The sequence below is a fragment of the Microcaecilia unicolor genome, chromosome 7 (genome assembly GCF_901765095.1).
Source record: "Microcaecilia unicolor chromosome 7, aMicUni1.1, whole genome shotgun sequence".
Classification (NCBI taxonomy): Eukaryota; Metazoa; Chordata; class Amphibia; order Gymnophiona; family Siphonopidae; genus Microcaecilia; species Microcaecilia unicolor.
This window is the reverse complement of record NC_044037.1, coordinates 100,997,143-101,012,021: the sequence shown is the minus strand read 5'-3', so window position 1 is coordinate 101,012,021 and position 14,879 is coordinate 100,997,143. Positions and strand designations below refer to the sequence as shown.

Genomic DNA, 14,879 nt, shown 5'->3' with positions numbered 1-14,879 from the left:
CTGACAGGATCAGTGTGTTGGAACAGATATTGTGTTGATTTGAGACATTCTTCTGTTAGAATTGTTTAATTATTTGTCTATGGATGAGGATATCATTGGGCTTCCTTAGGATTTAGCATAACTTTCTTCTCTTTTTGCTCATGCAGTTAATTTTCATGATTTTGAAAATAAGTGCCTCAAATCTGTTGAATCCATTAGCAATAATACATCAACTTCTGGGTTCTTTGCGGTGCTACTTATGGCAGCGCCTTGTGATAGTTACTGCCTGGTAGGATTTGTTGACTGAGTCTCGGGGAACACCAGTCTTGAGTCCTCAAGACTGACTTATCTTCTCCATGGTAGGTTTTATTGACTGGGTATCTGTCTTTGTGTCTCCTTTTTTTTTTCTATCTTTTTCTCACAAGTTTCTCAGTTCCCATATGTCTCTGTATCTCATGAGATTGTCTCTCTTTTTCTCAGGGTTCCATCTCTCTGACTTTCATCTCGATGCCTATCTCTGTCTCTCTCCAGAGTCTATTTACCTCACTTGCTGTCTCTCTCCTTTTTTTGTCTGATGGATCTGACTCGCTCATACTTTCTCTCTGTATCATATGTCTCTCTCTCACTTTCCCAGTTACCGGGTGCTGCTATGTTTCCTGACAGCTGCAGGAAGCTTCCTCATTGTTTCTTACTCCACAACGATTACTGTCAGCCTTCTGGGTAAGTCCTATGTGGGAGGAGGGAATCATTTCCTGAGTGAGTATGGGGAATCTCTCCTCGGAGCATGTGTGTGTACGAGGGAGGGCTTCCCAGGATGAGTGTGTAAAGGAGATATACCTCTCAGATCTTTACATGTATGAAAGAGGATCTCCTTCAGCTATGTGTTTTGTGAGGATATCTTATCCAAGTGTATGTTTGAGATGGGAGCCTCTCTAGGGGGCCAATGCTCAGAACCAAACGCGGGCGCTAGAGGCAATTAGCACCGGACTAGCATCCACATTAGTGAGTGCAAAATGCTCAGAGGTTGTAGAGCAGGAGACAATTGCATGCCAAAGATTAGCACAAATAGCATGCTAATCTAGTCAAACGGATGTTAATGAGGTTATTTCCTTTTCCCTCCAAATGTTCAGAGAACACTGCACAAAACAAAGCCGACTTACCGCTGAAAAAATAATACCAGCTTGGAGCAGGCGTTAAGGTGTTTGAAGAGCAGAGTTCTCATGATCCTTTCTTTTTTAAATCTGTCAGTTTTTATATAATAAGGAAGCCCATACAAGCCCCTAAAGCACCGGTAGTGAGAGACGAATGTGTGCGAGTCAGAGCAAACTGAAAAGTGAAAACATATATTGGTGTCTGTTTCCTGTGTTTAAATATAAGCTTCCTAAGTAAAAAAAAAATTGAAACGCTTATGTTTAAAGGCGCAGAAAACAGAATTCAATGTGTGCTTCACTTTTGGGTTTGCCAGGCACATGAGCACAAGAACTGAGCTTACAGCGAAACTGTTCTGTGCATGTGACAAGCACATCCCCCCCCCCCCCCCCATGCTTTCACTCTTAGGAGTGGAGGAGTAGCCTAATGGTTAGTTCAGTGGCCTGAAAACCTGGGGAACTGGGTTCAATTCCCACTGCAGCTCCTTGTGACTGTGGGCAAATCACTTAACCCTCTATTGCCCCAGGTACAAAATAAGTACCTATATATAATATATAAGCCGCTTTGATTGTAACCACAGAAAGGCGGTATATCAAGTCCCATCCCTCGTATAATGAGAATACCATTTCCTTTGAGCATTGGCGAGCTAGAGTTTTGCACTGTTCCAGCGGTATGGTTTCTGCACTGTTGGCTTACAGCGGGTGCTTGAATGTAACGGAGACTAGGAGTTGCAAGGTGAAAGATGTCAGTGTTTCAGAGGTAGAATTCTTTACTAAATGCAAAACCTCAACACAGAGGAAATTAATCATTCATGGACATATCCCCACACTCCACAAAATATTATAGATATTATATTTATAGCGGGCAGAGTATCAATGTTTTGTTTGAGTTAAATTTTTTTTTCTTTGAGTGTTTCTGAAGTGACAGTTTCTCTCTCATACTTCCTCCAGGTGTAGTCTTTGCCAGTATCTCTTCTGGACTTGGGGAGATCTCCTTCCTTGGCCTGACGGCTTACTACCACAGGTATGAGATGGAGGGGTACAGAAGGAGTTGTGTACAGACCCCAGCACTGCAGATAAACACTGGTTTAATCCTGCTTCAGTTTAGCCAGGTTCTGTGGCTTAGTGCTTTAGCTACATACAATACAGTCACTGAGTTCTGGTCTAACTGCAGTCTCATAACTATTTTGTCAGTTAATTACCTAAGTTACAAGAGCATATGCATGTGGTGGTTAGTGTGTCTTTGTATATATTTCATAATATTAAATGAGCTGCTATGGAATTCCTTCTGTTTGATATAGAAAGATGTAGCTAATTATTTCTGGTACATTCATTGTTCAGATCTTCTTTGATTTGTTTTCCCCTGTTACCTCTCCCTCTCTTACATTTTCTCCCCACCCTGTTTCCTTGTTTCTCCTCTTATACCCTAGAGATGTTGTGGCCGGTTGGTCCTCGGGTACAGGAGGGGCGGGGATCATTGGAGCCCTGTCTTACCTCGGGCTGACGTGGGCAGGCTTCTCTCCACAATGCACCCTCCTGGTGATGCTGGTGATACCAGTTGTTATGTTGTGCAGGTAAAGAGCTCATCCTGGGGCAGAATCAGAGAGCTAGATGAGGTTACTGGGGGATGCGGGCATAACTGTCTCCGTATGCAGTGATGACAGAGTTCTAAAAAGTGATGACAGCGCTGCGTAAGTCTAGTAGCACTATAGAAATGTTTAATAGTAGTAGTAGTAGTAGTAAAAAGAAAGAATTGGAGAGGACCTAAAGAAGTCCTCTATCGGAAAATAGGGCTGGAAAGGATCACAGGAGGCTATCTAGAATTAAAACTTTGAGTAGGGAGAGTCCTCAGGAGGTCATCTAGAAACATGGAGACAGAGCTGAAGGAAAACTTGGAAGGTCATCTAGAAAAATAGAATTGTTGTATAACGAAAGGTGGTCTAGATGATCAGCTAAACTAATATTAGAAAAATGGGACTGGACGAGATCTGGAGAATCCATCTAGGGTGAAGAATAGGGCGGGACATGTTCATCTAGCATCAGAAAAAAAGATAAGACTGGAAGCTACCTGGAGATGTTATCTGATATTATCAGAGATAGTGCTGAAGATGACCTCAAGATATGATCTAGAAGTACAGAAAGATAGAGCTTGGATAAGCTTTGAAAGTTCATCTAGAATCCTAAATAGATGGAGGTGGAAGAGCTATCAGGAAGTTGTCTATGTCACTCTTTTACTTCTATACAAAATACAGTGTAGCTTAACCATTCAGGAAGGTGCTTTCCAACCTCCTATTAAATATTTGCAGTAATAAATTCCACCACCTTCCTGTGTAACTTGTTTCTGTGATCAACAGTCTTTTCCAGGAGTTTGTCCAGTGTCTTAGTGGCACTGATGCATGAATTCACACGTAGGACCTTACTTTGATTCCCAGGTCAGGTCTTTCATTTGCTGGGTGTGCCAGAACTGGTAATGCTGCAAAAGTAGTGTTCAGAGCCATTGACTGAGGGAGTGCCAGTTATTATGTAACAGTTACATCTGGGGGCTGAACATAAAGGCTAGAGTTGCAGGGTTCTGGCAGGAGCTCTGGTGCTTGGCCCATTGCAATTGAAGATTCATGGTGCCCAGCAGATTTTGGGCCCAAAGGAACAGGAGGAAACTGCTGGACCCAAAAACTCACCTAGTCTTCCCTAAGCCTATTACTTCTTGCCATTTCTTTGTCAAAATGGAGCACAAGCCCTTGCCATCATCACTGTAGCCCCCATGTATGTATTTGAAAACTGCTATTAAGTCACCACTGTGTCTTCTCTTTTCCTGGTTAAATAATCCCAATTTTTCTAGCTTCAGGTCATATTATTTCGACATCATATCATTTTTGTTAATCTGCTCTGGACTTTCTCCAGAATCTTCACATCTTTCTTGTAGTTTGAAGTTCCAAACTGGATACTACCTTTGAGTAGCATGAGAAAATTATTACTTTTATCTTACATGTAAAAAACGTCTTTCAGTATATCTCTGTGCTTTGATAGCCTTCTTTATAACAGCCTACATTGTTATCTACCGTAGCCCTCTAATTCTTTCCTACAGCAACAACCTAATTAGCCATACCCCCTTTTCTATGGGTACCTATGTTTTTCTCTCTCCAGCTACTTCTTGCTCTTGATCCATCCTCCATCTGTCCCAAGATGGAAGTGGCACACTCCAGCATGGAGGTCCCTTGAGGCAACATCTGACCGGCAGCCACTCATGGATCATGACAGCTGTGCGCAACACACAGGTATGTTATTTTATGGCCTGGAGTCATCTTGTAATTTAATCTCCAGAAATTCCCTTCCAGTTCTGAGTAGAGAGTTGCATGGGGACAGAAATCTTACCCATCCCCATTCGTCCCCGCAAAAATGTAACCTATCCCAACCCGTCCCCGCAAGAATTTAACCCATCCCCACCCATCACTGTAAGAATTTAATGGTACATAAAAGAAAATTCCAGTCAGCTCCTTCAGTCTGTCTCTGGATTTGAGCCACAGCACTGTAGGCAAGGAAGGAATGGAAGCTGAAACTTGGAACACTCTGGTGTGCACATGTAAGATTTGTCTCTGATTTACTGGCATTATGTGCTGAGAGGTCACCACATGCACATTCCAGTAGGTCAGGTGACATCTGATGCTCATGCCTGTGTCAGAGCTGAGGTCTGCTCATCAGCCCGGGAGCAAAGAGGATTAATTGTAACATAGTAAGTGACAGCAAATAAAGACCTGAATGATCCAACCAGTCTGCCCAATAGTCACACTCGTTATCAATTCATGATTAAATCAACGAGAGTGATGTTACGTACTTGATTATGGTCTTTCTTTTGTGTTTCTGGAACATAGACCATAGAAATCTATCTGGCCCTATCCTTATGTTCCAACTGCTGGAGTTGTCGTTGAAGCCCACTCTAGTCTATTCATCTTCTCATTTGTGGGACACAGATCATAAAAATCTGTCCAGAACTGTCCTTATGTTCCAGCCAATGAAGTTGCTGTCTAAGCCCTTTCCAGCCCATCCTAAACCAGACTTCCATATATTAGACACAGACCATACAAGTCTGCCCGGTATTGGCCCTAGTTAATCACAGCCAGAGTTGCCATCTAAGCATTACTTCACACATCCACACACATGCAGCCATTTAAGGTTAGGTTTTTTATATCCATTTTCTAATTAGAGATCCTTTGTGTTCATCCCACGCCTTTTTGAATTCCACCATCATTTGTGTCTCTACCACCTCCTTAATGGAAAATTTTCCACATTTGTGCTGTTAAAGCAAGGAGGAGGAGGAGAAGACAGCACTCAAAGAACTTGGTAGATGAGAGACTGGTGCAGGTGTAGCTTACACTTCCACGGGAACCCCACAGGAACTGCTTCCATCCCTGCAGCTCTCTAGTTCTGAGTTCCAAAGCATGTTTTTAAACTGCTGAAAACCCTTTTAAAACCATGCTTTCGTGCTTTATGTATATTAGTGTGACATCTACTTGGGGTTCTGAGTGATAATCAGCATGAAAGTGCCCCATGATTTCATTTAGCTTTGTAACCATAAGAATGACTAATCAAGAGGAGCTTTTAAACACTGTCCCACCAATATTCAGCCAGCAGTGGTCAGCATTTTTTAAACGCTGATCATCGCCGGCTAAATTATGCCCCAGTATTCAGTGCCAGGCCATGTCCAAGGTACTGATACTGAATATAGGCAGATAATTTTGGACAGACAGGCTGCTAGAGGTCGGGACAGCCATTTTGAAGAACCTGCCGCTAGGAGCAGGAGTGAAGGGTGGTTCGCTCATGCCCCCATGCCCTGCTGGACCACCAGGGAGGGCTGTTGTTGGGAGTGGGAAGGGGGAAAATCCATTTTTTATGCGGGTCCCAGCCCGTTGTTCGGCCGGGCCCTCATAATATAAGCAGATGAATTTAAGACAGCTTTTGAGCTGTCCTAAATTCACCTGCTTCACTTATGCGGGCCTTGGCTAAATATTGTCTTCACCCACATAAATCGCAGTGCTGCCCTCTGGCCTTCCCCCCCCGACCGGCCCCCCTTTTGGGGAGCCAGTCAGAGGTGATATTCAGCCTCCCCACTTTAGTGTCGCTGAATATTGGTGGTTGAGCAGCAACAGATGATTTTAAGCGAGCAGGAGAAGCTTAATACCCGTCTACCTGTGCCGCTGCCTCTTGGACCCAACTGGCCACATTTCCACCCCCCCTTTAGCCATCTGTTCAAAGCTTTAAAAATAGATCTGGAAATGGAATGGAGGGTGTTGAAATAGATAAAGCAGTCCAGGCAAAATATTCACCTTTATTAGGTTTATCCTCCTTCATGATATGAGCAGGACCATCCATAGCTTCAGACTGGCATTAATCTTGGTGAGGGTTGGGGGGAAATTAACCCCCTGGAGATCTCGCAGCTGGGATGGGATAAGGATCCCTAAGTAAGTAAACTCCATTACCCTATGGAATTGCCAAAGCACAGAATACAGGGTCCACTGAGCCCAGCATATAGATCTCAGATTTCCCACCACTGTCCCCAGCTCATCCAACAATGTCATCAGAGTTACTCCAGAAGTATCTAGGTGGCCCAAGCACTATACAGTGTCATCTGCATCAATTCAAATTTTATGTTGTGTCCCCTAAATTTTAACTGCTGTTTGGCTTCTATCAGTGGGTCTGCGTATTGTGTAATCCTGTCCCTTGCCCCTGGGGAGGGGAAAACACTTCAGCCCTAGAGGCTGGAATAAGAGAGAAAATCAGACTTAGATATAGGCGCAACCAGTAAAAATCTTTATTGGTATCTCACTAAGTCAATACAAAATAATTGTTCTCTCTGGAGCAGGTTGTCATGCAGTAGCCAGACGCACAGCCTGAATAACAAAACTGCCCAGCAAAAACTTTCGTAGCCATCACATATATACTGTTGTAAGTTTCGTTTCTCCCAAATCATGTGATTTCTCCTAAACTAACTTATGATCATATATGGATTTTCCTGTAATATTCTGTTATATTTTATATATGTACATATATGGCAATTTCCTACATTGTATCATCCTCTCCTCTTGTGTGCACATGCACACTTTGTGGCAATTGGCTAATTCCTTATCAGTAATGTGTGTTCACAGCGTGCCAAAACAATGTAGCAAGCTAGTATGAAACACCTGATGGCCTTCCTCTCTGAACACATATTTCCGTTGGAACATCTTGGACTCTCAGGGTCCTCAGTCTCTCATCACCACCAAGGTTATATCCAATTGTGTCTGCCATATATGGACCGCATAGCCTCATTTCATTTCCTCCCAAGTGTCACCTTGACATGTAACATGTACTTTCTATTTACTGAGAAAGCACTGTAGCTCACATGCAGCTGCAGGAAGAAACTAAAAATATGCTGAAGACAGCAAACTAGGAAATCTAAGGGCTAGCTGGACCATATTAGAGGCCTAGTATAGGAAGTAATATACAGTATCTCAGTCATTACATGACGCTAACGGACAGGAAAAATGGACCATAACAGGGTACTAACTCTTTCTTTTTGGGCATGTTTTTCACAGGTGTGGGGTCTCGCAATCTGACGTTCTCTGAGAAAGCTTGCATCATCCCTGTAAGAAAAGCTGCTGTGTGTTCCTGTGTGTATTAAGATGCAGTGGAGAGGGTCAGAGGAGACAGTACAAGCAATCCAAACAGAAGCAGAAAGGGCTCTCATTCATGGGACAAGTATACTTTATTAATGACCCAGCACGGACTGTGTTTTGGCGTAAACCAAAGCCTACCTCAGAGGTCAATCAACCAAGTATTTTCAAGCGTCCTGCTCCGCAATAGGAATTAATTTACTTTGTCTTCAGGTTTTCACTGTGACAAGCTGCAACATTTTGAGTATCCACAGTATTCAAGGTTGCTTGGTTGATTGATCCCTGAGGCTGGCGTTGGTTTATGCTGAAACACGGCCCATGTCAGGTAATCAATAAAGTATACTTGTCCCATTTATGAGAGCCCTTTCTGCTTCTTTTTGGATTATTTGTGTTCCTGTGTGTGTGTGTGTGTCTCTCTCTCTCTGACTGTTGTGTGCATACCTTTTATGTGTGTGTTCCTGTGTATATGTGGTAGTATTTTCCCCAGTGCTTTTGTACATACAATGGGCAGTTCTGTAAACTGGACACCTGCATTTGCCTGTGTATTACCTGTGTAAATATTTTAGAATACTAGTGTTAACACATGTATGGGCACTTATACCCACATAAATGCTAACAGAGCACTTAAACACTATTCTGCGAATACCCAGTTAATGTGTAGGGCAGGTATTTGCAAGGTGGAGACATACACAGGAGTGGGACATAGGTGAGGCTAACTTTTACAGAACAGTTTAAGTTACTCGTGTCCCTGCCACATTTAGATGCCCACAGTTATGCCGGCTCTATGGTTGGTGTAATTGGGGTTCCTGAATGCTGGCAGGGACATGTAACTTAAACCAGGCTATGTTTGTATCTGTAATGGAACCAAGGCCTTGAAGTACCTAAGTGGAAGCACCCAGTTCTAGATGTGGCTCCTTTATGTGTCCGTGTGTTTTCATGTGCATGCCTGTATAATATGTATTGCATTTTCATTAGAACACTCCAAAGTGACATGCCATCAAGTCTGAAAACATATTTAGCCATAATTCTAGCTAGCTAGGCTGTAGCAGAACATTTTCCTAACTTGGAGACCTGAGCAATTTATAAAACTAAGGGTACATAAACAGGCAGAAAGGAATTACAATTTGAGATAGAAAAGAATTATATCATACAGACGCACGGAGCATGTTTAAATTAAAAAGCAGCAAGTAGGAAGGGTCATAGAAGGAAAATGGGGATGGGAAGGAAGGAGAGCGGAAGAAGAGCTGAGTCGAATCCAACCTATAGAGAGGGTCACGAAACATCAAAGGCTTGATTAAAAAGCCATGTTTTTATAGCAATCTTGAATTTTCTAAAAGACAATTTGCCCCGATTGTTGAGAAGAAGAGAATTTTAGTGAAAAGGAGCAGCAAAGAAAAAAATTGTGGTGTCTAGTAAATTCTAGCTGTTTAGTCTTTGGGCTTGGGAGAACCGAGCGATGATCGTTAATCAACCGCAGGAGGCGAACAAGGGAATACAGAATAGTCAGTGATGCTAGGTAATCTGGAAGACCTAATCTGTGGGCTTTAAATGCAAATGTGATAATTTGAAAATGATTCATTTCTCGGCAGGGAGCCAGTGAAATTTCTGGAACAAAACGTGCATGTGATCGAACTTACTTGCATGAGATATTACTTTTATAGCAGTGGTTTGTGTTGATTTGAGTCTTTTTAGGTTTGCGTGTGAACAGCCAAGGTAGATTATGTAGCAATAATTGAGTCTAGTACAGTGAAAGGACGAGGGAGTGAAAAGTCTCATGTTTAAAATAACGCCAGACTGACCGCAGTTAACGCAGGACCAGAAAACTGGTTTTGGCAAAATGGGAAATTTGCTCAGTGAAAGTGAGATGTGAGTCGAGTATGACTCCCAGATACTGGAAAGAGTTAACTGGCTGAATGGAGGTACCACAGAGAGTCAAAGGAGTGGAGGGAATGGATACTACTCCCATAAACCCAACATGCTTATTCTACAATGGCATCTGGGCACCCAAATTCTGTAGTAGAATTACCAGCATAACAAGACGCCCCTTAAGGGAGGAATTCTGTGAATGGTGCTGAAAAAAAAAAGTGTGTAGTGGTATTCTATAATCCACACCTAACTTTAGGCACGGTTTATAGAATAGTGCTTAAGCCCAGGGATTGCACCTACATTGAGACGCAGCCATTTACATCAATGAAAATGTGAAAATGATAGGCGTGGAGCCCCCTTATTCTATAATTACGCATGTAACTAAAAGTCGCACCTTCAGTCCGCCCATGGCCCTCTCATTTCCACACTCCCTTTTCTGACTCGCTCATAAAATTTAAGCGTGGATCCCGCACCTAAATTTACATGCATAAATGTTAATTGAATCTAATTAGTGCCAATAGTTGCTGGTTAAGCCAATTGGTACTAATTAGCTCATTCAATTAAAATGCATATACTTTTTTATAGAATTAGGGGGTTAGTCTGTACATCTGCAGTTGCACCAGCCAGAGAGTGGCAAGGGGGTGTGTAGCATGTGCAAGTTGCAGCCCTGCCCATGCCCTTCCTATGCTGCACCCAAGTGACACACCCCTTGCATGTACGCACTATGCCACTTAAAGTGTACCCTTACAGAAGAGCACTAAGTTGTTTTGCTGCCACTTAAGTGCCAGTTTTCTATACATGTATGCATGCAAATGGTATGTAACTGAAAGCAACTTGTACATATGCAACTTTACATGAACTGAGTGGAGGTGTTCCATGGGCTGGGGACGGCTTTGCATGTATGTACATAATTTTGAAATTACGTACTTACGCACATAAAAGAAGTCAGGGGATAATTTTGTACACTTTTCCCACACGTAAGGCAGCTTTTATAAAATAAGCCCAGAGGATTTGTGTGTACAAAAGCACTTGTGATAAAACACATATTTGTACAGAATAACACATGTACAAATGTTGTGGGGTAGAGTTTAGGCAGAGTGCAGATGGGGTCTCCGAGTACACGTGTTCTTTATGTGTGCCATCATTTATGCCTGCTCCCATGTCTTCCATTTCAATGTAGACATGATTTCTGCCAGTTTACCACTTGTATATTATAAAGACACTATGGGGGGGGGGGGGGGGGGGGGGGGAATTGTATATATGGTGCCTAAAAATAATCTGCATGGAAAACGTTTCTGCCTAAGTGTATTCTGTAAGCGGCACCTAGATTTAGGCACGGTATATAGAATACGCTTAGTTGATATCCCGGCACCTAGATTTAGGCACGGTATATAGAATACGCTTAGTTGATATCCCAGCACTTAAAACTATGAGCATCCATTTACACCAATGAAAACATGGATTAAATCCCATTGTGTACATTTAGTACGCGTGTAAATTTTGGAACGCCCACTTCCCCACCCATAGCCACACCCCTTTTTGCCTGCACACATTAGAACTTAGGAACACTGCAATACAGAGTACGCTTAGTGAGTTGTGCATTTAAATTCTAATTATTGCCTATTAGTGCTCATTATTGTTAAGTGCTGTTAACGCTGATTGGCCTGTTAAGCCAATTAAGTTATGCACGTTGTTACAGAATATGCTTAGATTTTGACACAGATCTCTAGACAAGCTGTATAGAATCCGGGGGTATGGGGCTCATTTTCAAAGCACTTAGACTTACAAAGTTCCATAAGTTAAGCCTAAGTGCTTTGAAAATACGCCTCCATGAGTCTTTATAGAATAGGCACCTTGTTAACCTTCAAGTGTGTTACAAAGCAATCCTCATTATGTATGCACGCCATAGAGCAAGTGCAAATGCATAACCATAAATTCCCAGGAGTAATTTTTCCAAATGGAAGTAAGTGTGTATGTTCCGTTATTTTCCAGTACCCACATAGGGAGAAATAAGTGCATCCTATTGGTGCATGCGTTCCGTTATTACTCCCATTGCGAACAATTTTCAGGGGTTTTTTTTCCCTCTTTAATTTTAAAGAGGACTTTATTTTAATGGCGCCAGGGAAAATAACAACATAAAAATGAACACAGGCACAAACAGCCCAACCTTGAGACGTGTATGTAATATAAAAGCAAGCTATATACCAAACCGACGTAGTCTATCCACCCACTGCATGCTGCAGACCTTGCAGACTTTATACTGGCAGACTTGGAAGCTCATTTTCATATGGGAAATTCCCTGTAGTGCATAAATATAAGTGCCCTGTTATAGAATTGCCTCTCAGATGTATACATATTGCTTTGTATGTTGTGTGAATTTGTTTTCTTGTGACCTTTTTTCCTGAATCGCTGCTCTGTGAATCATTTCTCCTGTCTCCTCCCCTTTTCTTTCCTCCCAGGGACTACTGAAGTACATGCTGCCGCTGTCTATTGTTTACTTTGCTGAATATTTTATTAACCAGGGCCTGGTGAGTGTTACTGGGTGATCTGTCTTTGAAATGAAAGTGTGGAAGCCCATGAAAAATTGCAGAGTGGGTCTCCAGTCCTGCAGTTATTTCTTTCTTCATGAGCCCAAAATAGGAGATCCCTAGTACTGTATCTCGTGCTTCAGAGCCCCAGTGAAGGGATCACATGTTCTGTGGCAACTCCAAGGCTTGCCCTGATTTCTCTTCTCATGAGCCTAGGGATGGGTGTTCTGGACCAGTGCCATGTCAGACCTAGGGATGAGATCCCTGGTTTGTGCTGACTTTTGCGTTCTCCTGGGTTTCGAAGCTGGGATACTCCAGGTCTTGCGCAGGACATCGCTGGCTGCTCTAATGCTGCGTAGGTTAGCCATTTTTACAGCAGCTGCTGTAAGAGCACAGCTGCCACCTAGACCTCTTTTATCTTTCTTTCTTTTTTAAACACCAGTTGACTTTCATTCATTCATTCAAGTATTTATATACTGCTTAGGCCTAAGCAGTTTACAGTTTCATTTTACAGGTACTGGGTCTGTCGCTAGTGGGCTCACAATCTAAGTAATACATTGTACTACTGTTGTACCTGGGGCAATAAGGGTTAAGTGACTTGCCTGGGTCACACGGAGCCGCAGAGAGAATTGAACCTGGTTCCCCAGGATCTGAACTCATTGCTGACCATCAGGCAGCAGAGGGAATTGAACCTAGTTCCCCAGGTCCACAACCCACTGCACTAACCGTTAGGCCACTCCTCCACATGTAGTTTTTCAGAAGACACCTCGCTCTAGTTTCTTGCGTCATGGGCAGGGCCAGTCTTAGGCATGGGCGACAGGGGCGGTCACACAGGGCCCCGCATCTCTGGCATGTGTGTCCTCCTGTCTCGGAACACCTCCCTGCTCCGTACCTTAATGTGCATCCAACATTTCAGTAGAGAGCATCAGGCAGCAGCAGTAATTTCCATATCCCGTCAGTTGCTGAGCCCAGAGGCTCCTTGCTGCTGCGTCCCTCCCCCTTTTGATGTCACTTCCTGCTTCCACAGTGACAGGATGCAGCAGCAGCAAGGAGGCTCTGGGCTCGGCAGCTGATGGGATATGAAAATCGCTGCTGCTGTCTGTCACTGTCTACTGCAACATGGTGGATGCACATCAAGTTACAGGATAAGGTGGGGTTCCGAGAGCTCTAAACCTCTTATTAAACTCTGATAAATTATGACTTACAGTGGCGGGCACAGGAGGGGGGTGCAGGTGGGGGGCGCTTGCGGGGGATGGGGGGCGGGCATGGGGCCCCACTGAACTGGTCTGCACAGGGCCCTGCAATTGCTAAGACCGGCCCTGGTCATGGGAAGCAGCAGAAAAGTGCATTCACTCAGGATGAGTTCATTATTAGTTATAAAAATACTACACCAAGGGAGGGGTGAAGGGCCAAAAAGAGAGCTTTACAGGAATGCCTGGACCCAGCTTTCATTCCCCATGCTTCCACCATATCTTACTATGGGGCTGATACTCAAAGGTTCATAGTATAGTGAAACTAGCGCTGAAAAATTGCCGTGGCATGCTCAAAGTCATGAGCATCCAAATTAATGCTGTGTTAAAATTGAAGCAGTAATCTAGTGCTCAGTGTAAAATGTCAACATTCCTGTAAGTGCCTGAGCAGCAATTGGCTCAGGTACTAACATGAAAGTTGACATTTTAAAAAAACACACAAGCATCAACACCTTACCCCCAACCCAACTAGAGAGCTACACAGGAATGGGGATTGCTGGAATCCTGTGGAGATAAAAGAAGTTGCCACGGGATTCCTGTGGGGATAGAAGAAGTTGCAGTAGGCTAAAAGAGAATATGAAGAAAAACTTGCCATGGAGACAAAAACTCAGTTACACCTTTTTCAGGTACATCAGAAGCAGAAAGCTTGTGAGGGAATTCATGGGACCATTAGATCATGAAGGAGCAAAAGGGGCACTCAGTGAGGTCAAGGCCATAGGGGAGAGATTGAATGAATTCTTTGCTTCGGTCTTTACGGAAGAGTATGTAAGAGATCTACCTGTACTGGACATAGTTTTCAAGGGTGACAATGCGGAGGAACTGAAAGAAATTTTGGTGAACCTAGAAGATGTACTGAGCCAAATTGACAAATTAAAGAGTGATAAATCACCTGTACTGGATGGTATACACCCCAGAGTACTGAAAGAACTCAGACATGAAATTGCTGATGTTGTTAGTGATCTGTAACCTGTTAAAATCATCCGTAGTACCTGAAGATTGGAGGGTAGCCAATGTAACACCAATTTTTAAAAAGGGTTTCAGGGGTAATCCAGGAAATTACAGACTGATAAGCCTGACTTCAGTGCTGGGGAAAATAGTGGAAACTATTATAAAGAATAAAATTACAGAACATATAGACAAACGTGGTTTAATGGGACAGAGTCAGTATGGGTTCAGCCAAGGGAACTCTTGCCTCACCAATTTGCTTCATTTCTTTGAAGGTGTAAATAAATGTGGATAAAGGTGAGCTGGTTGATGTAGTGTATCTAGATTTTTCAGAAATATTTAGACAATTTAAGTTCCTCATGGAGAGACTCCTCCTGAGAAAATTAAAAAGTCATGGGATAAGAGGTATTGTCCTTTTGTGGATTAGGAATTGCTTATTGGAGAGAAAACAGAGGGTAGGGTTAAATGGCCATTTTTCTCAATGATGGAGGGTGAATAGTGGCTTGCCGCAGGGAT

General features: G+C 43.0%; 1 protein-coding gene across 2 annotated transcripts in view; it reads left to right on the top strand.

Moving 5' to 3' along the window:
• The window catches only part of CLN3 (CLN3 lysosomal/endosomal transmembrane protein, battenin), a 71,506-nt gene that overhangs the window by 40,351 nt on the left and 16,276 nt on the right, over positions 1–14,879 (top strand). Inside the window, exons 6-11 of one of the 2 annotated variants that reach the window (XM_030210162.1) lie at positions 614–699; positions 2,079–2,151; positions 2,558–2,701; positions 4,272–4,402; positions 7,697–7,746; positions 12,100–12,168. In XM_030210162.1, the coding sequence (XP_030066022.1) occupies positions 614–699; positions 2,079–2,151; positions 2,558–2,701; positions 4,272–4,402; positions 7,697–7,746; positions 12,100–12,168 (553 nt within the window). The remainder of the gene's footprint in view (positions 1–613; positions 700–2,078; positions 2,152–2,557; positions 2,702–4,271; positions 4,403–7,696; positions 7,747–12,099; positions 12,169–14,879) is intronic. The other variant, XM_030210163.1, reaches the window with a different exon arrangement.